General features: G+C 49.1%; 2 protein-coding genes and 1 long non-coding RNA gene across 3 annotated transcripts; 1 reads left to right on the top strand and 2 right to left on the bottom strand.

The window, feature by feature from the left end:
* Positions 1-4,549: 4,549 nt before the first annotated feature.
* LOC112935837 (uncharacterized) lies at positions 4,550-5,186 on the bottom strand. The gene is made up of 3 exons (XR_003238225.2): positions 5,061-5,186; positions 4,846-4,931; positions 4,550-4,630 (listed from the first exon to the last, which is right to left on the bottom strand). It is a non-coding gene; the product is annotated as an uncharacterized lncRNA (long non-coding RNA).
* An 810-nt stretch (positions 5,187-5,996) lies between these two features.
* KLHDC7B (kelch domain containing 7B) lies at positions 5,997-10,228 on the top strand. Its single transcript, XM_072741595.1, has one exon. The coding sequence runs from the start codon at positions 6,128-6,130 to the stop codon at positions 9,209-9,211; it is 3,084 nt and encodes a 1,027-aa protein (XP_072597696.1). The 5' UTR covers positions 5,997-6,127; the 3' UTR covers positions 9,212-10,228.
* A 227-nt stretch (positions 10,229-10,455) lies between these two features.
* Positions 10,456-24,332, bottom strand: SYCE3 (synaptonemal complex central element protein 3). The gene is made up of 2 exons (XM_026019770.1): positions 24,224-24,332; positions 10,456-10,613 (listed from the first exon to the last, which is right to left on the bottom strand). The coding sequence occupies exons 1-2, from the start codon at positions 24,330-24,332 to the stop codon at positions 10,456-10,458; spliced, it is 267 nt and encodes an 88-aa protein (XP_025875555.1).
* Between the last annotated feature and the right edge of the window lie 584 nt (positions 24,333-24,916).

Raw genomic sequence — 24,916 nt, 5'->3', positions numbered from 1 at the left:
CTTCCACCTGAAGATCACGGCCTGAGCCAAACCTCGAGTCCAAAGCTGAACCGACTGACCCAGGTGCCCCCAAAGTCCAAAATATTAAAAAAAAAAAAAAAAAACAAATACTTAGATATGAACAAATTGTCTTTTAAAAACCGCTGGATCTGGGCACCCGGGTGGCTCAGCGGTTGAGCCTCTGCCTTTGGCTCAGGGCGTGACCCCGGTGTCCTGGGATCGAGTCCTGCGTGGGGCTCCCAGCATGGAGCCTGCTTCTCCCTCTGCCTGTGTCTCTGCCTCTCTGTGTCTCTCATGAATAAATAAATTAAACTCTTTAAAAAATAAAAACCACTGGATCAAAGAAACTCAAATGTGAAGCTCCACATGATATTTAAAGCATCGCAAAGGTAGATCCCTCGTGTCCAACTCTAGGGCACAGCTAAAGCCGCGTTCAGAGGAAGATCTATAACCTTGAATGATCTCGTTACTAATGAAGAAAAAATTTTTAAACACATTTAGTATTTATTTTGGAAACAGAAAAAGGAACAATCAAGTCAACTAAAAGAATGCGCCCATTCTGGAGCTCTCTAGCACTCACGGCTCCTGGAGAGGAGGGGGGTGAGCGGTGCCCAGGGGTTTGTGGGGATTCTGGTCTTTGCCAAGGGGGCCTCAGCAGGGATGCGGGGGACCCTAGGGGACCTGCGGCTTGAGAGGAGAGGCGGGTGGAGGAGGCATTGTTTGGAGAGAATTTAAAGGTAATACAGTGAGCCGGACTTGGTCAGCTTTGCATTATCCTCCTGAGAGCAGGACTCCAAAGGAGGAGGGAGATACAATACTCCTACCCCACAAATCTCTTGTTGGTCATATTTTAGACAACCCTGTGGTTACTGTTGAGTTCAGGAGGGTTCGTGTAACTCAAATTAGCGATTTTTCCTACCCATCCTTGAGGACAGCCTGCATTCCGTGAGGACCTTGGCTTGGACTCGCTGCCTGCTGCCTGTGTTCTTAGCCGGGTGCCCCAGGCCAGGCCGGGACTGTGAACGGGGCTTGGAGCTCAAAGTGCAGCTGTTGTCTCCTCCCCCACGAGGACGCTTTAAGCGTCAGATCTGAGCTGAACAATGACACCAGAGTGGGTGTAACAAGGAAGAAACCACTTCCTTGAGTTTTCTCACTTCTGGAATTCTGTGACCATTGGGAGTTTTTGTGTTTAAAGTTTAAAAGCTATAATCATTTTGTTTGATTAGTACAAACTTTATTCCATATACGAGATATCTTACTGAATATTTTATTTTATTTTTTTGGAATATTTTAAAAACAAAAGTATTTGCAAATTGCTAATTTTTTAAAAAGATTTTATTCATTCATGAGAGACAGAGAGAGAGGCAGACACAGGCAGAGGGAGAAGCAGGCTCCATGCAGGGAGCCCGACGCGGGACTCCAGGATCAGGCCCTGGGCTGAAGGCGGTGCTAAACCGCTGAGCCACCCGGGCTGCCCAAGAAGGACATTTAAAAAAAAAAGATTTTATTTTGGGACTTCCTGGGGGACTTGATTAAGCATCCAACTTTTGATTTCGGCTCAGGTCATGATCTCGGGATCGTGGGATCCAGCGCTGTGTTGAGCGGGGAATGTGCTTGGGATTCTCTCTCCTGCCCCTTCCTCCCCCAAATAAATAAATCTTTAAAAAAATTATTATTTTTTTATTTTTAACCAATCTTTACACTGAATATGGGGCTTGAACTCATGATCTTGGAATCAAAACTTAAATGTCCTACTGACTGAGCTGGCCAGGTGTCCAGGATGTTTTTGTTACACATGGTAACTCTTCTGGGGGTCTTGTGTTTTTGATTTGTTAATTTTTCTTTCTATTTTCTTATTGGTAATTTTTGTTGTAAAGAGGAATGAACTTTTTATACATGCTCATGTTTTATTGTGGCTTTCTAGTGCTTTCTGATTCCTGATGGCAAGTCCCTTCTTTTTTGGCGTCCTTTCCAAAATTGCTTGGATAATTTTACACTTTTATTTTTCCTAGGTGAATTTCTGAGAATCCGTTGAAATCGGAATTGTATCGACCGTGTAGGTTACGGTGGGGAGGAGAGGCTAGGTTAGGGTTTTGAGTTTCCAGTTTAGGAACGGGTTATATTTCTGTAGGTCGGGGTTGGGTCTGTTCCCTGGACCAGAACAGCGATGGTGGAGGGAGTGACACAGGGTGGCTGGATGTAGAACTCACCTGCTTTGGTGACATGCAGAACCCACAGGGTGAGGGGCACGTGGAGATCACACGCCGCTGCTTGGCTGGTGGACCAAGCCGTGGGCTGTGTGTGGCTGGGCCCTCCCCTGACCCTGGAGGGGCCCCCACAGGGCCTCCCCGAGCTGGCTGCCGTGGTGCTAGGTTTTGTCCCCGGAGGGTGCTGGGACCCCGCGCTGGGTGGGAAGCTGTCCCCTCGCGGTTCCCTGCCACGGGGGTGAACGTGGCTCCCCTTGTGTGCTAGTTTTGTCAGTAAATACGGAACAGCACGGAAATGTAGTTGCTTTTTTTTTTTTTTAACATTTATTTATTCGTTTTAGGGGGTGGGGGTGGGGGACAGGGAGAAGCAGACACCCCGCGGAGCACAGAGCCGGCCGAAACCGACTCGGTGACTCATGATTCGCACAGCACTGTCTCTGGCTTTGTCGTGGGACCACGTGTTGGCCGTCAGTGGGGAGGCTTTGCTCCGGGCCATGCTGTCTGGGGTGGGCCCGGCGTCTTCTGCCCGGGGTGGCCCTGCGCCCGCAGCCGCCCGCCTCACTGGATGCCCTTCTAGGAGCCGTTCTTGGCTGCCTTCCGGCCATGGCGCTGCCATGGCTCCTCCTCTTCTGCGGGAACCAGGTCCCGACTGGGCAGGGAGGTGGTCGCCCGGTGGGGCCACCCTGAGGTTCTTCCGGCGCGTGAGCACTCATGACAGGCCCCGCCGCAGTCATCGGGCGCCTGGCTGCGGGGATGCGGGGCTGGGGCCGGCCGGGCCAGAGAACCCACTGTTAAAACCAACTTCATGAATATTTATCCGTATGTTTTCTTCTAAGAGCTTATGGTTTTAGATCCTGTACTTAGGTTGTTGATCCATTTGAAGTTAATTTGTTTTAAAGATTTTATTTATTTGAGAGACCCCCAGAGTGGCAGAGACGTGGAGAGAGGCAGGCCCCCTGCAGGGAGCCCGATGAGGGACTCTATCCCGGGACCTGGGGGCACGGCCTGGGCCAGAGGCAGACGCTCCCCGCCTGAGTGCGCAGGCGCCCCATGAAGTCAACCTGTGTGCGCGGGGTGAGCGTGGACATCCAGCGATCCAGCATGTTCGCGGACACCAACGTTTCCCCGTTGAATAGCCTTCACATGCCTGCCAAAAATCAACTGGCCACAGAGCCCGGATTTATTTCTGGACTTGCAGTTTTTTCCCCCGGTCTGTATGTCCGTCCTTGTGTGAGTGCCACACTGTTTTTTTTTTGTTTGTTTGTTTGTTTGTTTTGGTTATTTTTATTTTATTTATTTATTCATGACAGAGAGAGAGAGAGGCAGAGACACAGGCAGAGGGAGAAGCAGGCCCCATGCAGAGAGCCTGATGCGGGACTCCATCCCAGGACCCTGGGGTCACGTCCTGAGCCAAAGGCAGAGGCTCAACTGCTGAGCCACCCAGGCGTCCTTAAATGATTTAAAATGAAAAAAAAAAAAAAAAAAAGATTAAAAAAAAAAGGGACACCATTTTATGTGTGTTAGCTCTCTACTTGGATCATGTCAGCACATTAGAAAAAGAAAACATAGGGATCCCTGGGTGGCGCAGCGGTTTGGCGCCTGCCTTTGGCCCAGGGCACAATCCTGGAGACCCGGGATCGAATCCCACGTCGGGCTCCCGGTGCATGGAGCCTGCTTCTCCCTCTGCCTGTGTCTCTGCCCCTCTCTCTCTCTGGGACTATCATAAATAAATAAAAATTAAAAAAAAAAAAAAAAAGAAAACACATGCTTTTCTTCCCGAGTGTTCCAGCCCCGTTCAGGCCCGGGGAGGGCTGTGGAGCAGCGTGCGTGTGCCCTCCATTTTCTACCCTCAGGCCCCCAGCACTGGGTGCGTGGCTGCGGGAGCACGCGCGTCTCCTCCTGTTCCCAGTGTCTGAGGAACAGGAGCTTCGGAGGGGCGGCGCGCCCGGAGGACACCTTCCAAGGCTCCTGCTGCATGTTTGTCTTTCCCCTCGACGGTAACTTTGCTGTGTTGGCGTCTCGTAGCGCAGCTCCCAGCGGCACGACCACGACCGTGGGCTTTCCCCGGGACCTTAAGAAGGGGAATCTCTGAGGAGCTGCGGGGGAAGATGTCCTCAGCCACCTTCCCAATGGGGACTGTCTCCGTGCAGCAGAGTACCCCCCTCCACCCCTGGTTTCCTTCCACAGAGGATGGCCCGAGACCCGTCCTTGGTTGCCTGTGTGCCACCAAGACCCATGACGGTCCTTGACACCTTGTCAGGCTGGTTGGGGTGATTTCCTGTGCTTGGTTCCTCCGTGATCACAGTGACACCCTAGGGCATCACCCAGTGACGCTTCTTCTGGTCTCGGACAGCAGCCTGGCCCCGCTAACGACAGGTGTCTTTAGAAGCTGGGTAGAGATGCCTGACGGGCTTCTGCGTGGCCTGTAAGGAGGGCATGTCACGTCTGTCTTTTCAGGGCCTTTGGACCCCAAACAACCAAGAGACAGAGCCTGGGACGGGGACGGGTATAGGTACAATGTCCATAAAGCCTGCCACCAACTTGAGGTCCACCTTAAAGCTTGGGCCCGCCTTCCACCCTCTAACAGTCAATCTAATACGCTCTGGGGAGCTGGGAAGCCACCAGATGGGTGACGCACCTGAGGTCCAGCGGAACCCGGGCTGGGTGCCAGGGATGCTTCTTGGCCGTCTCCTCAGTGTCCGAGTCAGGGAGAGGTCCTGTGTCCTAGAAAAAGAAACAAATACATGTTGGGGGGGGGCGCCTTTGTCCCAGAGACTCCTGGCTCCTGTTCACGTCTGGGCCCCATGTGCCTAGGGTTAAGTGAGGAGCAGGTGGACAAGACGTGGCTCGTACCTGCGGAACAGGCCAAGGCAGGCCAGGTGCACGGCCCGCACAGGTGTCTACGTGCTGGCCTGTGAGGGGTTGACTTCCATGGAGGACAGCGGACTGCAGTGGTTTGGCAAAGACGGGGGAGGGCCAGGGGATGGGATGGGCAGCCAGGAGCCAGGGCGACGCACGGGGTCAGCGGAGGTCTTGGAGGGCCCCTGGGGGCTGGCTGCTGTGGCATTGGAGCTGAGGCAGGCTGGGCTCAGGCTTTCTGGGGGCACGAGAGGAATCCGAGCCGGCAGGTGCCCTTGGGGTGCAGGGGAAGCCCAGCAGGCGCTGGAGAGGGCAGGCAGATTGGGATAATCAGGCCAATAAGGAAATACAACTTTGGGTTTGATTTTGTTCATTTTTTTCCTCTTGTCAGCTTAGAACATTGCTTTTGAAAACTCCATCCTGCCTCTTCTGAGCTCAGGATGAGGGACTTCCAGAGGCTGCTGGAGGAAGGGAGTGGCTTTAGGCCTGGTCCCTCCCAGGCCCTCATGCATTCTGGGAGAGAACAGTGCAAGTCCCAGTCCACCCCCTCTCCCCCAGGTGACAGGAGGTGCACGTTGCGGGGCAGAGCTTAGCGAGAGGATGCGTGCCCTCCTCCGTCTGAGACAAGCCTGCAGGGTTGGCCCCACGGCCTGCGCCTCTCCTGCCCCCCCCCCCCCCCCGCCCGCAGTGGAATGGGCTTCTTGGGTTTCTGGTAATCTCATCGGCTGCATCGTGTTGCTAAAGCTGCAGATAACATCTCCCGGTGGGTAACTCTGCCCCGACAGCCTGAGGCGCCCCGGCTCCAAGCTGGGACGCTGTGCAGGAGGCCTGGGGGTCGGAGGGTCCGCAGGCAGAGGCAGGTTGGCTGAGACGCAGGACAGTCCTAAGGACGATGGCACTTGCCGCTGGAACCTATGGGAAAGGAGGGGGCAGGTGGGCCCGGCGGGGTCCCTGAGCTCCCAGAGCGCCTGGACAGCATGCGGTCTCGGGGGGGCTCCCCCTGGCGCCACGCAGAGTGAGGCCCCTCAGCAGGCGCCCCTCACCTGTGGGCAGCACGCACCATGACCCAGGGCGCCCCGGGGTCCGGGCTGGGCTGGGGCTGGGACACGGAGGATGACTGGGACGGGCCTGCGCTCATGCTGCTGGCACTGGCCGTGGTGGCGGCCACCGCACTCGCCCTGCACTGGTTTGGCTCTGGGCGGGAGCGGGAAGCTCCAGGACCCGCACCCACGACCCCCGCAGCCCAGCCTCAGCCTGGAAGGCCAGGGCCAGTCCTGCCCCTGATGTCCCAGGTCGGCGACGGCCGCGGCTCGGGGCAGGGGGAGTCGGAGCCGCCAGGATGCAGCCAGGGGAGGCCGCCTGCAGCCGGGGCCTGGGACCAGACACTGCGGGAAGGGGGGGGTCTGGTCGCCACAGCAGCACCTCCACTCCAGACACCTGGCGAGGTGACCCGCGGAGGGGCCTCAGGACAGCAGCAAGGTAACGCCCCTCGAGAAGCCCCCCGAGGTAAAGGAAGGGAGCCTCTCAGGCCGGGTGCTGCCCTCCAGGGTAGGAGCAGCGGAGGGGGGGCCTCTGGCCCCCTCCTGATACACTTCACCCCTCGGAGCCCCGGCAGGAGGACGGAAGGGCAAGTAGGGGCAGGTGGCGTCCCAGCCAAGGTGCCAACCGGCCAGGCCACAGCCCACACCGCAGAACAGGACCCCAACCCCCCGCGACAAGGTACGGGGCTGCCTGGCTCCCTGGAGAGGGGCCGCAGCCGCCGGCGGTGGTTGCCCGACCAGGGCTTGGGGGACAGAGACCTCTATTTCCCCAAGGTGCACCCTGCTCGGCAGGGCGCTGTGCTGAGCGTGTGGGATGCAGTGGATGCTGCCGGCTCCCTGGGGCCTGCTCTTCCCCCGCAGGTGCCCCCTGCTCCTGCCGCTCACACCGGGCCCCTGGGGGGGGCGGCAGCCACGGGGCGCGGGGACGGAGGCCTCCCAGCAGCCCCAGGCTCTGCTCCGCAGTCTCAGGGACCCCCTGACTCCGAGGAAGCCTGGCCCTGGGCGCAGACAGAGCTCCTGGGCCCCGGGAGCGTCAGCCAGGCCCCAGGCTCCAGGGGCCCGAGGCCAGCAGGGTCGTGGGGTGGACACCCACGCTTGCCTCGGGGACAGGGGACCCCGGACGCTGCCGAGGAGGGCAAGGTGGAGGCTCGGGGCTCCGGACACAGCTCCTTCTCTGGCCCAGGCCTGGGGGTGCAGAGCGGCAGGTGGGAGGCAGGGGGTCCCCCCACTCACAAGTCCCCGGCCCTGCCACCCTCACCTTCCCCAACTCCTCCGACCTCCTCTCCCTCAGACTCTTTGTCCCTGAGAGTTGGCCAGTGTCCTGCAGAAGATGAAACTGCCAGTGTAGGGGCAGCCCCAGCCCAAAGCCCAACCCCACCCCCAGCTGCAGCCCCAGCCCCAGCCCCAGCCTCATCCCCAACCCCAAACCCAGTCCCAGCCCTAACCCCATGCGTAGCACCAACCTCAGCTGCAGCCCCAGCGCCAAACTCATCCCCAACCCTAACCCTAGCCCCAGTCCTAACCCCAGGCCCAGCAGAGGATCCCCCATTCCTTGCCCCCAATAGTGGGCCGGGGCCGACGCCCCAGGAGCACAGGGTGGCTCTCTGCAAGGACAAGCAGGAGGGGCAGCTCTCAAGCAGCTGGGCAAACCTTATTTCCATGGTTCTTAGGAGTCACCCTTTCCCCAGCCAGGAGAGACACCAAGGGAGGGCCCCAAGGGCAGCTCCCCGGGTCCCCAGGGATCCCAGCCCTGGCAAGGCCCCTGAGGACAGAGAGTGTTCTGCCCCCGAAGGGGCGGCCCTCAGCCCGGTGGTCACGCATAGCTCCTCAGATGTGGGCGCGGGGGCCCCGGGGGGTGTGGGGGGCGCAGGTGCGGGGGGCGCCGGGGTCGCAGGGAGCCCTGAGCCTGACGCCAGCAAGGCTGTGGCGGTGGCGGTGTTCCCCGGAGGGCGGGGCGGGGCCCCGGGCGGCGAGGCGCGCGCTGCAGGCAGGGGGGCGGTGTTGGGGGCCCCGACGCGCCCGGGCCCGGGGAGCTGGGAGGCGGGGGGGCCGGGGCGGGACCCCTACGCCCTGCTGAGCGACGACCTGCTGCGCGTGCTGGGGGACGCCGCCCTGTACCGGCGGCTGAGCGGCGCGGCCCGCGAGCGCATCCTGAGGCTCCGCACGGGGCGCGGCCAGGCCGTGCTGGGGGTGCTGGTGCTGCCCGGCCCCTACCAGGGCGGCGGGACGCGCGGCGCGGGCGCGGGCGCGGGCGCGGGCGCGGAGGCAGCCGCCCGGCCGCACCTGCACGTGCTCGACCCGTGCGAGAACACCTGGCGGGCGCTGACGCCGGTGCCGGCCGAGGCCCCGCTGCGCGGCTGCGCGCTGTGCACGATGCACAACTACCTGTTCCTGGCGGGGGGCGTGCGAGGCTCGGGCGCCGCGGCCGCCTGCTCCGACCAGGTGTTCTGCTACAACCCGCTGACCGACGTGTGGAGCCAGGTGCGGCCCATGCGGCAGGCGCGCGCGCAGCTCAAGCTGGTGGCCCTGGACGGGCTGCTGTACGCCATCGGCGGCGAGTGTCTGCGCAGCGTGGAGCGCTACGACCCGCGCACGGATGCCTGGACGCCGCGCGCGCCCCTCCCCGCGGGCTCCTTCCCGGTGGCGCACGAGGCCGTGGCCTGCCGCGGGGACATCTACGTGACCGGCGGCCACCTCTCCTACCGCCTGCTCAGGTACAGCCCCGGGAAGGACGCGTGGGACGAGTGTCCCTACAGCGCCAGCCACCGGCGCTGCAGCGACATGGTGGCCCTGGGCGGCTTCCTGTACCGCTTCGACCTGCTGCGCGGCGTGGGCGCCGCCGTCCTGCGCTACAACACGGTGACGGGCTCCTGGAGCCGCGCCGCGCCCCTGCCGCTGCCCACCCCCGCCCCGCTGCACTGCGCCGCGCTGGGCGACACCATCTACTGCCTCAACCGCCAGGTCACCGCCACCTTCACGGTGTCTGAGGGGACCGCGCAGTTCCAGGCCCGGGAGCTACAGCCCTTTCCCCTGGGGAGCAGGGGAGTCCTCTGCCCCTTCGTGCTGACCCTGCCCGCCGCGCACCCCCTGCAGACTGCGCTCTGAGCGGCTGCCCCCGAGACCCCGGCCGCCCACGGTGTCGGTGTCGGGGATCCAGAACTCTCTGCCGGGGCTTCTGGGACAACCTCGCTTTTCTGTTAGGATAAGGCTGCTGATCCCCTGCATCGCCCCCAACAGAGGCTTCTCCCCTGGGGCTCAGGCTCCTTGCTCCCGGGAACCGCTTCCCACCTGCCCACCCAGCGCAGTCCACTCCTTAGGACTTGGTCCCACAGCACCCCCGGCCTGGGAAGAAGGCCTGGCTGCGGGCCCCCGGGCCTCCAAGCCAGGGACTGATGTGGCCCTAAGGACCAGGACTTGGCCTGTGGAGGAAGAGGTGGCTGGAAACACAGTCACATCCCTGTGTGTTGTCCTGAGCGAGCGCTTCAAGCTGGGCAGGGTGTCTGTGAGGGAGTGGGAAGGGGGACAAGGGATGGAGAAGTCCCTCGGAAATGTCCTCGCCTGTCAGGCCTCAGGAGCCTGCTTGGCTCTTCTGGGAACTCTGGAGCCCTCCTTTGTCCGACTGGTCCCCAAGGCCTAGAACCTTGTCTCTGGAACCACTCTGCCGCCTTTAGGCCCTGCCAGGCCTGGCCAGGACCCCTTGGGCTCACACCCCTGGGGGGGGGGTCCCTCCCACCTGCTCTGCCCTGGAAGCCAGCCTCACCTCCCACCAATGCCGGTTCTTACACGAGGCCCAGCTTCTCCCGAGTTCTTTCCCGTGAGCCACAGACTTCGACGTTACCTTCATTCTTCTCCTCTGTGAAATGGGGATAACGACCATCTGTCACTCAGGAGACTTGTGAGAACACACGGTCACATTTGTGAGCACCTCGGACAGTGCCCAGGATGAATGAATGATGTTGCCCTTTACCTATTTTGGAATCCACCACAGGAAGGCAAATAAATCTGACTGACTACTGCTGCCCGTCCCACCATCTGACCTGGTTTGTCCCTATCCAGCCCCATTTTTGCTTTTTATTCTGCTCGGTGCTGCTGGCACTAAATATATTTAATTCATTGAAGGCATCTGCATCTTATAATTCTCATTTTTTGTTTGCAAGGTTTGGAAAGCTGCTGGGTAGGACAGAAAGGGGTCCTCGGTTGTCCTTAAAAATAAGTTTATTGAGAAACAAGTACTATTCATACAACTATATATTTCGGTTGCTGTTGCTCTGCCAGCAGAGGAGGCTCCGTGCCCCAGGGCCCCTCCGCTCCGGCAGACGGCAGCGTGGCGGCCGTGGGTGGGCAGGGGCCTATTGTTTGTGCTTGGTCTCATTGAGCAGCTCTTGCCAGTTCTTCTCCATCTCCTCCTTGCAGTTGAGGAAGGCATCCTCCAGTCGGCGCATGGACTCTGCCAGCGTGGGGTTGGTGCGCATCACCACCATGTCGTAGGCCATCCATGTGGCTTGCACTGCAACAACCAGACAGGCCCCGATGAGGCCACAGGGTAGGGCTGTGGCTCAGAGCGCCCCAAGGAGGCCCAGATGCCTCCAACCATGCCAAGCATCCCAGGGACCAGATCCCAGTGAGTTACCCAGTTATGCTAAGGAGGGAAGGCTGGTAGGCTCCATGTTACAGGGTTCATAAAAACCCCTATTAAAACTTCTCTCTACGCAGAGCGGTACTGAAAGTTCCCTGACTTCACACAAGTCTTAACTTCTGGATACATCAGCCCATGACATTAAGGCTGGAGGCCAGTCTAATATAAAATATTAGGAAAACTTAGAGCAAACCTAAGTCCTTACCCATCTGCAGTTCACAGCCAGTGGTTGCAGGCTGAACCCCGAGGAGGCATACTGCTGATCCAAGCTCATGTAGGGGGCCTACTACTCTTACTCCAGCAAGGCCCTGAGCCTCATGTTACCTTATGCATAGTGGCCTGGGGCACCTGCCCACTTCTATGTGGGTGCCTCTGCGCTTTCATCAAGGCCAGTTCAGGGGCTCCTCCTTTTGGGAAGGTTTGCTGCATCCCATGTTAGATGTCATTTGGTGCTCACCCCTGCACTGAGTTTCTTTTCTTTTTTTAAAATATTTATTTATTTATTCATTTAGAGAGAGAGAGAGAGGGGCAGAGACACAGGCAGAGGGAGAAGCAGGCTCCATGCAGGGAGCCCCACGCGGGACGCGATCCCAGGTCTCCAGGATCACACCCTGGGTTGCAGGCGGCACTAAGCCGCTACACCATCAGGGCTGCCCTGCACTGAGTTTCTTGCTGTTTCTCATTGAGAGCAGCTCAAGGTCAATGTCCCCTAGGCCTATAGGTAAACACATGCTTCTCTTATGAATTCAATGGAAGTGTGCAGAAATCCCACCTCTCTGTAGCACTCACCTCACCGGTGTGGTTCCACCCTCCATAATTACAAGGAACAAGGGGATCTCCCTCCTGCATGACGTGAACCACTGTCCAAACATCACCCCCTTAAAACTCCTCTTTGCTGGACTAAAACATAGTGGACACTTTGGAAAACTATGTCTTCAAGAAAATTCACCAGAGAAGGATTGGCAGGAAGAATAATAATAATTACACATGAATATCTACACACAATCAAGGTCAGCAGCGTGACAGGCTTGACGTCCTACATGAAGTAATATCTGTTTGGTTAGGGAAAAATTCTTAGAAAAGCTATGTGCAGTATCTCAGCAGATAGAGGGCAGATAGCTATACAGCCTGTGCAGGAAATCTTGCACTTTCAGGTGCATGGGAGTCACTTGGGACACCTGAATGTAGATCACTGGCCCCTCCACAACTCAGATTCTTTTTTAGCAGGTTGGGAATGGCGCCCAGGAACCTATTTCTTAGTACGTAGACCACCTGGACAGCAGGTGGAACATGCACGTGGGAGTCAGAGCAGTCTGCTTCTGGGCTCTCCACTTGCTATGCATGTGGTCAGGAACAAGTGACTTAAATTTACTAACCTCATTTGTAAAGGACAATGTCCCAGTCTCACAGCTTGCTACGAAGATTAAATGGATGATATATGTTAATTGCCTAGGACATATTAGAGTGTTCAAGACAGGACAAACTCTTACTAAAAGTGAATAATTGAGATATTCGGCAAAGGGTTAGGGTGAGTAAGAAATAAGAATTCAGGAGGAAAAAAGAGCTTGAAGAAATGAATCTCATGTGGTACCACGTGGCAGGTGGAATTCTACCTCTGAGTTTCCTAAGGCCAAAGCAGACGAAACATGCCCAGGTTCAAGACTCAGTGACCATAAAATAAAAGCAAACCTAGTAAGACACTTTTATCCTAAGGAAAAATTTTCCTATAGGCATATTTTTTGAGAAGTACATAATATTAGTTGAAAATGCCCTTGTCAACATTCCTACTTTATTATTTTATTTTATTATTTTTTAAATATTTATTTATTCATGAGAGACACACACAGAGAGGCAGAGACACAGGCAGAGGGAGAAGCAGGCTCCCTGCAGGGAGCCCGACATGGGACTCAATCCCAGGACCCCGGGGTTACGACCTGAGCCAGAGGCAGACGCTCAACTGCTGAGGCACCCAGGTGCCCCTATAAATCTTTTTTTTTTTAAATCTTTTTTAAAAATAAAAAATTTATATTTTATTTCAATAACTTTATAGGTCTACCCTTCACATTCAGGCTAGTTAATTGGTTACTTATTTATTTAAAAGATCTTATTTATTTATTTGAGAGAGAGAGTGTGTGGGAGGGAGAGGGAGGGAGGATCTGAAGCAGACTCCTTGTTGAGTGGATCCCACGATTGTGAGCCCACAATCTGAGGCAATACTAAGAGTTGTCCACTTAACTAACTGAGCCACCCAGGAGACCCTGGTTATTTATTTAGTTACTTAAAGATTTTATTTATTTATTTATTATTTATTTATATTTTTAAAGATTTATTTATTCATGAAAGACACACAGAGAGAGGCAGAGACACAGGCAGAGGGAGAAGGAGGCTCATGCAGGGAGCCCGATGCAGGACTCGATTGCAGGACCCCAGGATCACGCCCTGGGCTGAAGGCGGCGCTAAACCTCTAAGCCACCCGGGCTGCCCTGGTTATTTTTAAGTAAGCTCTACGCCCAGCATGGGGCTTGAACTCCCGGCCCCGGAATCAAGAGTTATATACTCTACTGCCCGAGCCGGCCAGGCGGCCCACCAGGGTCCATGTTGTTAACTGCCTACGGTATGCTGCTTCTTATGGACCACGAGAATAAACACAAAAGACTAACAAGGATATGAAGACAGTTTGGAACTCAACTGAAAGAGATTTTCATAATACAGTTGAGTTTAAAAAGTAAGGAAGAGGTTGGAGATATAATGCAATATAGTTTACATAACTTAAAAATATATGCATAAAACAAAGGTACAGAATTTACAAAAATGTATAGAAAAGGGATAAACAAAAAGAGAAATGGAAATTAAAAAAGGTAAACAGATAAGTGAAGATTGTTATTTGGATCAGTGATGATAACAGTGTGAACTGAGGAATAAGCCAACCCCTCTGCCAGAGAACCGTAAGAAAAACAAATCAGCAGGCATGTCTGGGTGGCTCAAGGGTGGAACCTCTGCCTTCAGTCCAGGTCATGATCCTGAGGTCCTGGGATCGAGTCCCGCATCGGGCTCCCCACAGGGGAGCTGCTCCTCCCTCTGCCTGTCTCTCTCTCTCTCTCTGTGTCTCATGAATAAATAAATAAAATCTTTTTTTTTAAAGGACAAACAAAACCAAAATCATTAGAAAACAACAAATGAAGGAGCCACTATAGTAGAGAGGGGATTATCTATGATCTATTATCAATTACAAATTGAAAAACACCCACACATTTTTGTCACTGTGCCATGCAAGCAGGTACCAAAGGAAGCAATCATATTCCAATGCCTATTTCACTGTTAGCACTGTTGTAGGCAAGGAAGATGTCAAGAAGCTTAAGACACATGCTTTCTTAAAATGCACAAAAAGTCAGGGAGCTAAGACACATTCATCCATTCAAAAATGATTAAACACTCGGTATGCGTCAGCACCTGTTTACGTTCTAGGGACAGAGCAAGGAGAAAAAATGTCAAAAATCTTGCTCTCATGACTATTTTATAATAAACAACAGTAAGTAAACTTAGTATGTTAAAAGGAAATAAGTACTAAGGAGAAAAATAAATCAGTGAAGGAAGGGTGGGAGTGGCAGGGAGATGGGGTCTGATCTGCAATTTCAGGAAGGACGCTCAGCAAACACTTCACTGAGAAAGTGACATTTGAGTTACCTTTTGATGGGGACGCCTGGGTGGCTCAGTTGGTTAAGCGTCTGCCTTGGGCTCAGGTCAAGACCCAGGAGCCCCAGGACTGAGCCCCAGGACCCATTAAGCCCCAGGATCAATCCAGCCCCAAGGCAACTCCCCGCTCAGCGGGGAGTCTGCTTCTCCCTCTGTCCTTCCCTGTTTGTGTTCTTTCTCTCAAATAAATAAAATCTTTAAATTACCTTTTGATGAAGTTCCTAATGTTAATGTAGCTCAATTTATCAATCTTTTATTTTGTGTTTAGCATTTTGCCTCTTGTTTAGGAAATTCAACCTCACCCCCAAAGTCACAAGATACTCGTCCCTATTTTCTTCCCAAGTTTTACACTTATTTTTGACACTTAAGTTTTCATCATTCTGAAGCTATTGTGTGTATACGTGGGTAGGAATCCATTTTTAATTTTTATTCTTATGGATAACCGATTTCTCCAGCTTGGTTATGCAACAGTCCCTTCTTTCCTCCACTGATCTGCCATTTCACCTGTTATATATAAAAATTCGTGTGTGTGTGTTTATGAGAGTGTGTGTTGTGTGTGTACATGTGTGTATGAGACTGTCAGGTGTGCATCTATGTGTGTGCACGTATGTGTGTCTGTTTCTGGGCTCTCTGGTGTATCTGTTGCTCAACTTGTCTGAAACCACTTTAAAGCCTAGGATGACTCACCGATTGCTTTACGTCCTTCTCTTGATAAATGTCACTAGCTCCATTTATTTGATCTTTAGGATCTGTTAGTTAAGTTTTATAACTTTCTGCATACAGGCCTTGTACATTTTTTGTTAAATTTCTTCCAGGGGAATTCACAGATGTGTGTGAGCACAAGCCGGTGTGGGTGTGTTACTGTAAATGCCTTTAGGGCACCCCGGGTGGCTCAGCGGTTTGGTGCCTGCCTTCAGCCTGGGGCCTGATCCTGATGAGTCCCACATTGGGCTCCCTGCAGGGAGCCTGCTTCTCCCCCTGCCTATGTCTCTGCCTCGCTCTCTCTGTCTCTCTGTGCCTTTCATGAATGGATGAATGAAATCTTAAAAAAAAAGAGAAAGAGAGAGAGAGAAAGAGAGAGACAAGAGTTAACTGCATTTTTACATACCAGCAACAAAGAATTAGAGCACATTTTAAAAAGTATTTTATTTATTTATTAAATAAATATGCAGTTAACTCTTGTATAGTGATCTTACACGCAGCCACCTTGCTAAGCTTTATTATTTCCAATAGTGTAGGTTTTAGATGCTCGACATAAATGTGGTAGCCAGGCTCCAAGGTATTCTGGTAGTCCCTGTGTTCCGGTGATCACATCCTTCTATAGTTCTCTCTCACATCATACTACAGTAGGCCTGCATGATGATTTAACTATGGCACAAGTGATGGCATGTCACTTCTAACATTAGCTTGTAAAAGATGGTACCTTCTGTCCTGGGCTGCTTCATGTATATGCATGTATAGTATTATACTCTATCATACATATTATAGTGCACATAGTCGCTCTAGGGGAAGTCATGTCATCACCAGCCCTACGATGAGGCCAAACAGAAAGCCTCCTGCCAACAGCTACATGAGCTTGGAAGGAGATTCTCCAGCCTCTAGTCAAATACCTGGAGACTGAAACCATGGCCAGTTTGAGTGCAAACCTATCAAAAATATATCCAGAACCACCCAGTTAAGCTGTTCCCACATGCCTGATCTTCAGAAGCTGTGTGATAATAAACGTTTAAGTCACAAAATTTGGGTTAACTTCTTATGCAGCAGTAGATAACTAGAATAGATCTTAGTACCAGAGCATGATGCAACAAACCCTACGATGTAGGAGGAGCTTTGGAATATTTCAGTGGATGGAAGCTAGAAAAGCTGCAAGGATTTTGAGGAAAGTATTAGCACAAGGTTAAAGTGCCTTGAACACCCTGTTCATTGGGTTTTGGAGTTTGAAAAGTCTGCCAATAAGGATTTACAGAGAAGTAAGGGAGCTCTTATTGGAAGCTAAAGATGGCAGACAACTTAGCCACACTGTCATAGGAAGTAACGTGGAAGGGAGAACATGTACTTCATGAACTATTCAGGATTTACCTATATGCTTAACATTTTATTTGTTTTCCATTGCCTTCTGCATTTTGGACCTTCCTTCTGAGATCATATTCCCCTGACTTAAGTAAAAATTTTAGTAGTTTCTTTAAGGCAGGTGTCTTTGTGACAAATATTATCAGTTTTTGTTCATTTGCAAATGTCTTTATTTTTCCCTCATTATTGAAAGATAACTTTGCTGGATGCATAATTCTGAGTCAATAGTGTTTTTATGACACTTAGGTATTATTCCACTGATTTCTGGTTCTCATGATTACTGCTGAGAATTCCACTCCAGTTGTCACTCCTCAATAGGTTTCTCTCTGCTTTCCTACAGTTTTTCTCTTTGTCTTTGGTGTTCTGAAGTTTTGCTATTATGTATCTACATATGGGTATCATTTTATTTTGCTCAAGAGGTGTTCTATTTATTGGATCTATGATTCAATTTTTCATCAGTTCTGGAAAATTCACAGACATTATATTATTAGATAGTGTTATTGTTCCATTGTCTTTAATGTCTTTTTTTTTTTTTTTTCTGTGCTCCCAATTAGATATAGGTTAGGATTTCTTGGTCCATATCACAAGTCTCTTCCTCTCTTCATACTTTTACTTTCTTTATCTCTTCTTGATGCATTATACTCCAACTGATTATCTCTTCAAGTGTTGTTGATTTCTTTTTTACGTTACAATTTTACTTTTCCTTTTGAGAGGCTCTATTTTTTTATTTTTAAAGATTTTAAAAAATATTTTATTTATTTATTTATGAGAGACATAGAGAGAGAGAGAGGCAGAGATACAGGCAGAGGGAGAAGCAGGCTCCATGCAGGGAGCCCAATGCGGGACTCAATCCCGGTTCTCCAGGATCCCGCCCTGGGCTGAAGGCAGCACTAAACCGCCAGGCCATCGGGGCTGCCATGAGAGGCTCTATTTTTAAAAAATCTGTCTATTCTCCAATTTCTTTTATGCTCATTTCTGTACTTGCATCTTTACCCCTTTTATATATAGCTATTTACACTCTGCATCTGACATCCTCTATAGCCTGTGACCATATATGTGACTCTTGTTTCTTGTGAGTGGATTTTCACTCACAGTGGCTCATCATTTCATGTATTTGGCAAGTAGCTATGCTCACCACTATACCACCAACTCTGTATTTGGTAATATTTATCTGTGAGACCATTGCTGAGGTAGCTTTCAATCTCCTCCACACTGCTATAGGATCTTTCTAAAACATCTATCTCTTTATGTTATTCCCCAGTTAGCCTCTTCAATATTTCCCCGTTGACTACAGAATGACTTCTTAGTGTGGTACAGTCTTTCATGATCCGACCCCAAATGATTCATTGAGATTTATTCTCTACCACTTCCACTTGTAGTTTATTTTGCAGGAGTTGAATCTTGAATCCAATGGACTTGCTTTTTTATTTTTCTTTTTTCTTTCTTTCTTTCTTTCTCTTCTTTCTCTTCTTTCTCTTCTTTCTTTCTTTCTTTCTTTCTTTCTTTCTTTCTTTTCTTTCTCTTTCTTTTTTTTTGAGTGTGTGAGTGGGGGGAGGGGCAGAGGGAGAGAGAGAATCTTAAGTAGGCTCCATGCCCAGTGCAGAGCCCAAATCAAGGCCTGATCTCATGACCCTGAGATCACGACCTGAGCTGAAATCAAGAGTCGGACACTTAACCAGCTGAGCCACCCGGGCGCCCCTCCAACCACCTTTCTTTCTTATAATTTTGTTCCTTGGCACACATTGTTCTTTCTGTCTGAAAACCTTGCCCATCACCTGTCTATCTGGGAATCTCCTAACAACTCCTGTTTCAGAGAAATGCTCCATGCCTTCTCTTAAAAATTTCCATAATTTACCAGATAGATTTCAGTCATCTATTCCAAATCCCATTGGAACTTTACTTATTATCCTTTTATTATAGAAATTAATATAGTATACTGCATTTATATGTCTATGTATTTATTTCATTAGACTATAAGCAAATTACATACAGGGCTTAGCGTGCGTTCATTCAGGAACTACTTGTTGAATGAATGAATGAATGAATGAATGAATACATGGTGCTTTAACTCTGACTCCAAGTCTTGATTTTTCTTTGAGCTCTAGGATTATATTTTTCCAGTTTTTTTTTTTTTTTACAGATTTTATTTATTCATTCATGAGAGACACACATACACACAGAGAGAGGCCGAGACACAGGCAGAGGGAGAAGCAGGCTCCATGCAGGGAGCCCGACATGGGACTCGATCCCGGGTCTCCAGGATCGCACCCTGGGCTGCAGGTGGCGCTAAACCGCTAATCCACCTGGGCTGCCCTATTTTTCCAGTTTTTTAAAAAAAGATTTTATTTATTTATTCATGAGAGACACACACACACAGAGGCAGAGACATAGGCAGAGAGAAAAGCAGGGAGCCTGATGTGGGACTCGATCCTGGGACCCCAGGATCATGCCCTGGATGGAAGGCAGGTGCTAAAACGCTGAGCCACCCAGGCATCCCTCCAGTTTTTTTTTTTTAATGATTTTTAAAATTTATTTATTTGAGAGAGAGAGCGCGCGAGAGCCCACAAGTGTCAGAGGCAGAGGGAGAAGCAGACTCCACTGAGCAGGGAGCCCGATGCGAGGCTCCCATCCCAGGACTCTGGGATCATGACTTGAGCTGAAGGCAGACACTTAATGGACTGAGCCACCCAGGCTCCCCAAACCTTCTTTTTAACTAATAGTTTAGTCTCAGCTGAGAAGTCATTTACTCTAGGATTCCTTTCTTGGTCCCTTATTTTATTTTAATTTTTTTTAAGCTTTCTTACTTATTTCTAGAGACACAGAGAGAGAGAGAGACAGAGAGGCAGAGACAGAGGCAGAGGGAGAAGCAGGCTCCATGTAGGGAGCCTGATGTGGGACTTGATCCCAGGTCTTCAGGATCACACCCTGGGCTGCAGGCAGTGCTAAACCCCTGCGCCACTGGGGCTGCCCTGATCCCTTATTTTAAACGAGGCTCCCTTTCTGGCCATCTAATAGTACCACATTAAACTATTCAATCTTAAGTACGCATCAAAAGTAATTACTTTTTAGTTATATTTCTTCCTTCCATGACCATCAGCTTTAGGAACAGGGACCCCCTAACAATACTGCTGCAGGGCTGTATGCTGGGCAAAGGGAAATAATCAGATCTTGTGGGGAATTATTGGACAATGGCTCTGAATTGATACTAATTTCTGGAGACCCAGAATATCACTACAGTCAGTAGAGTGATCTATCAGTCAGAATAGGGGCTTAGGGGAGGTCAGGTTGTCCACGGAGCTCTAGCTCAGGTCTGTCTCACAGAGGCTCAGTGGTCTTTGAGCACACTGTTCCAGTATGTATAATTGAAATAGATCACTTGGCAACTGGGAGGATTCCCACATTTATTCCCTGATTCATGGAGGGAGGCCTATTACGGTAGGGAAGGCCAAGTGGAACCACTAGAACTGCCTCTCCCCATGAAAGCAGTAACCAAAAGCAACACTGCATTCCTGGAGAGGTAGAGATTAGTGTCGCCAGTAAGGATTTGAAAGATGCAGGGGGTAATTCTCTCCACATTCCCATTCAATTTGCTAATTTGGCCTGTACAGAAGACAGATCTTGGAGAATGCAGTGGATTACTGTAAACTCAGTCAGGTGGTGGCTCCAATTGTAGCTGCTAGTGAAGTTTTGTTGCTTGAGCAGATTAACACATCCTCTGCTATCTGATTCGCAGCTATTGATCTGGCAATTTTTTTTCCTCCATACTTATTAGTAAAGGCCACCAGAAGCAGTTTGTTTTCTGCTGACAAGGCTAACAACACATCTTCACTATCCTAACTCAAGTATATCAACTCATTATAGCTCTATGCCGTAATTTAGTGGACAGGGGCCTTTAATGCTATTCTCTTCCAGGACATCAAGCAGGTCCATTACATTGATGATAGTAAACTGATTGGACATGCTGAGCAAAAGAAGCCAAACACAAGAATATATACTGTGTGAGTCCATTTATATTAAACTCTAGGCAATTATATCATTTGTTGCCTGGTCCTGGGGAGGGGCAGAAGAAAAACTTTTGGAGTGACATAAATATTCTGTATTTTGACAGTCATGTTGGTTACACTGGTGTATACACTTGGCAAAACTCAGTGACTGCACACTTAAAATGTGTTTATTTTATTGTTTGTAAATTATACCTAAATAAAGGTGACAACAATAAAAAACAAGAACATGATTTATCAGTTCTTAGGGGTTGCAGTAAAAATATCTAGAAATAAATCCATAGCCTCAAATGTTTTCATGACTTATAAAGGAATAAAAGTGAATGAACAAAGCATTCGATGCAAAGGTTTAATAAAACAATTTAAAAAATTAGGGAAGGCAGGAGGAAAAAGCCCAGAAATCCAATTAAGTTCAAATATGGAAAAATAAATACATATTGAGATGCTTTCTTGGCCCAAATGCCCTTCTCTGAGAATTTGTCTTCATCCACAAGACCTATAGATGGGCTGAGCTTTAACTTCCATGTTATCACCCATGTGGCTTAGTCCAACCTGGCTATGAACGATGTATACTACTGCATATGCATACTTTTCAGCATTTAAAAGTAATAGATTGGATGTACACACAGCATCTTGGAAAGAGCTGACATATATAGTTCTGAATTAAAAACATAGCACGAGACATATAACACAATACTATTGATAAAAATGTAAAATAAATTTATAAAATACCTATATACATTTCATAAGAACAGACAGACAAAAAAGTACATGTTAGAATTGTTGCCTATGGGAGAGGGGAAAGGGAATGGGTTATGGGAATAAGAGAATAAATAAAAAATTAAACTAGAGGGGTCCCTCATGGGCCAATGATCATAACGTATCATGAACTGAGGGGTATGATAAAATTAGTGTTCAACATCTGAGAGTAAAAACAGAGACGCCTGGGTGGCTCAGCAGTTGGGTTCCTGCTTTCGGCTCAGGTCGTGATCCCGGGATCTGGGATCCGGAATCAAGTCCCACATCGGGCTCCCGTGAGGAGCCTGCTTCTCCCTCTGCCTGTGTCTCTGCCTCTCTCTCTCTCAGTCTGTGTATCTCATGAATAAATAAATAAATCTTAAAAACAACAACAAAAAACGAACAATCTTTTTTTTTTTTTTTTAACGAACAATCTTTTCTTCAACAGCACGGTCAGGGACTAGAGGAATAGTCTGAAGGAACCAATAGAAAATAAAATGGAAAATAACAAAGCAATAAAACAGATTACAGAGCTGATGATAAAGAAGACAATACAAAAAGAAATGTATATAATATGGATAATTGGAATTTCTGAAGAAGTAAATCAAAGAAATAGTACAAACAATAGCCCAAGGGGCACCTGGGTGTCTCAGTCAAGCATCTGTCTTCAGCTCAGGTCATGTTCTCAGGGTCCTGGGATCGAGCCCTGTGTCAGGCTCCCTGCTCAGCAAGGAGTCTGCTTCTCCCTCTGCCCCTTACTCCACTCCTGCTCTCTCTTGCTCACTCTCTCCCTCTCAAATAAATAAAGTCTCTAAGAAAAAAAAAGTATCTCAAGATATGATACGTGAAAAAGTTCTTATAAAAATTACTAAAAAGGGTGCACAGGTGGCTCAGTCAGTTAAGCATCTAATTCTTGATTTCATCTCAGGTCATGATCTCAGGGTTGTGAGATCAAGCTCTCCATCTGGCTCACACTAAGCATGGAGCCTGCTTAAGATTCTCTCTCTCCTTCTCCCTCTGCCCCCACCCCTCGCTTGTGTGTGCATGCTCTCTCTCTCTCTCTCTCTCTCTCAAAAAAAAAAAAAAAAAAAAAAAAAAGGGAAAACTAAAGTCTACAGCTGTAGAGGTCTAATGTATCCCAGGAAAAGCATTAGAGATTATTAACACCAAATTTATGGTGGTGAAGTACAGAACTTCCAAAATAAAGAATCTTAGAGGCAAAAGAAGTCAGTCACTTTTAGGAGAAAACACAGAGCAGGCCCCACACACTATTCCAAGGAGCTACAAAATGCTGAAACATCCTCTAAGTTGTAAAGAAAATAATCATCTAACCAAATTACCATCCAGTTATAAACGGAGACATATTCTTTTTTAAAAATTTTATTTTTAAGTAATCCCATACCCAACTTGGGACCCAAACCTACATTCCCAAGATCAAGAGCCATATACTCTATGGACTGAGCCAGCCAGCTGCCCCTGAATGTAGACATATTATTAAGCCTTTGCAAATTCAAGGAATATGATATCCATAGCTATAGTTCTTAGGTTTAAATATTTGAACTATTTGAATTTATTTACAATGTTACTATAAATCTCAACAACTATAAGAATTATGATTCAAGAACAGAATATAAGTGTAAATATTACTAAAATAAATGTTATTTGTAGTTGATAACGAACAAACACTAGTATAATGAATGGCAGTTGTGCCTCAGTTTCTTTATCTGTAAAACAGGAATAGTAAAAATCTCTATATCTCATAAAAATGTTGTGAGGATTAAATGAACTCTTTCATGTAAAGTGCTTAGAACAGCATCTAGTATTTAATAAATACTGAATGTTACTGATTAGTATTATTAGACCCTAAACAAAGATAAATGAAATAGCTGAAGAAATAACATGAGTTTCTTTAATATTTTCCCACAAACTTCCTTAATTTTGGAACAATCTTATAGTAGCTAATGTATTTTTTTTATGGTGAAGGAATATTGTTTAAAGAATTTCTTCAAAAAAAATAAATGAAAAAATAAAGAATTTCTTCAGTTTCACTTCCATTTAAATTCTTAAGTAAAATCAAGGGGAAATGAGGGGTGCCTGGCTAGCTCAGTTGGTAGAGCATGTGACTCTTGATCTCAGGGTTAAGAGTTCAAGCCCCACATTGGTTGTAGAGATTACTTAAAAATAAAAGCTTAGGGATCCCTGGGTGGCGCAGCGGTTTGGCGCCTGCCTTTGGCCCAGGGCGCGATCCTGGAGACCCGGGATCGAATCCCACGTCGGGCTCCCGGTGCATGGAGCCTGCTTCTCCCTCTGCCTGTGTCTCTGGCTCTGTCTCTGCCTGTGTCTCTGGCTCTGTCTCTCCTTCTATCTCTCAAGAATAAATAAATAAAATCTTAAAAAAAAAATAAAAAAAAAAATAAAAGCTTAAAAAATAGAGAAGTAAATTATGATTGTGTTACTACCATGGCTGTTTATCAATTAGTGGAAACATGTTGAATAACAGACTAATATTCTTTTCCCAAAATGGAGAGATTTGTTCAAGTCCATTGCCGACTTTATTCCACTGAGCTGACTGTACCTCCCACTTCAGCACCTCATCAGTCTTAGCACTATTACTCTGAATTCTTTATTTAAACAATTCATAGAATGTTCAATTCTGTTCACAGGTATTATAGTAACACTGTCATTTGCTGAGTCCTTGAGCTTGGGTCTGGTACCGTGCCCAGTGACAAAAAAGAAATCACTATTCTGCCCTCAGGAAGGTAAGAGTCCAGTTGCAGAAATAAGATACAGACACACATAAAGTAACCAGAAAATACTTCAAGGCACTAAATATAGTGGTAGTGTCTGTTTTGTGGTACAGAAGTTACATGGTCTAGAAGTTGAGAGGTGGTCAAGGAAGGCCTTGTTAAGGCAGTTGACTTGAGCTCAGAAGTGGGGGAAGAATTTGAGCTACTGGAAATAAGGGGGGAAACCTCCTACCTGAGATCTTCTCCATCTCTTCCAGTAGCTTTTCCAAGTCTTTATTCAGGTCTGACAGCATTTTCAACATGTTGTCATAGTTTCTTTCTCCAGGTTCAGAATCAGCCATCTAGGCAGTACACAGAAAGAAGACTCGGTGAGACAGACAGACTCTGATTCCAGCTCAATTATGCACACTTAGCTCAAGCCAGAACCCTGATGTCGTCTTTAATTCCTCCTTATCTTGTTTTTCTGACCTAAGGGGTCACTGAAACTTACTCGTTTTATTTGTTTGTGGAATATTTACTCATCTATGGGTCAAGAAGGCCCAGTGCTTGGGAGTCACCAGTGAACTGAACACTGCCTTTGTGGAACTCACAGCCTCACTCAGCTCTTTAAAAAAAAAATTTTTTTTTAAAGTTTATTTATTAATGAGAGATACAGAGAGAGGGAGGCAGAGACACAGGCAGAGGGAGAAGCAGGCTCCATGCAGGGAGCCAGACACAGGACTCGATCCCGGGTCTTCAGGATCAGGCTCTGGGCTGAAGATGGCGTTAAACCGCTGAGCCACCAGGGGTGCCCTCACTCAGGTCTTTAAGGTCCTTATCCTCCCTCTTTCCAAGGTCGTGGCTTGACCTTCGGTCTGTTCTGTCATCTGCCACTGAATAGGTCTACTGAGCATCTACTATGAGCCAGATATCTACCATGGCTTTG

Source organism: Vulpes vulpes, chromosome 16 (assembly GCF_048418805.1).
Source record: "Vulpes vulpes isolate BD-2025 chromosome 16, VulVul3, whole genome shotgun sequence".
Classification (NCBI taxonomy): domain Eukaryota; kingdom Metazoa; phylum Chordata; class Mammalia; order Carnivora; family Canidae; genus Vulpes; species Vulpes vulpes.
This window is presented reverse-complemented; position numbering and strand designations above follow the sequence as displayed.

Bases quoted from the DNA above. Each gene is read 5' to 3' on its own strand.
- KLHDC7B (XM_072741595.1), top strand. From the start codon at position 6,128: ATGACCCAGGGCGCCCCGGGGTCCGGGCTGGGCTGGGGCTGGGACACG.
- SYCE3 (XM_026019770.1), bottom strand. From the start codon at position 24,332: ATGGCTGATTCTGAACCTGGAGAAAGAAACTATGACAACATGTTGAAA. The intron at 10,614-24,223 runs GTAGGAGGTTTC...TGGTTGTTGCAG, and splicing joins AGAGATGGAGAAGATCTCAG to TGCAAGCCACATGGATGGCC.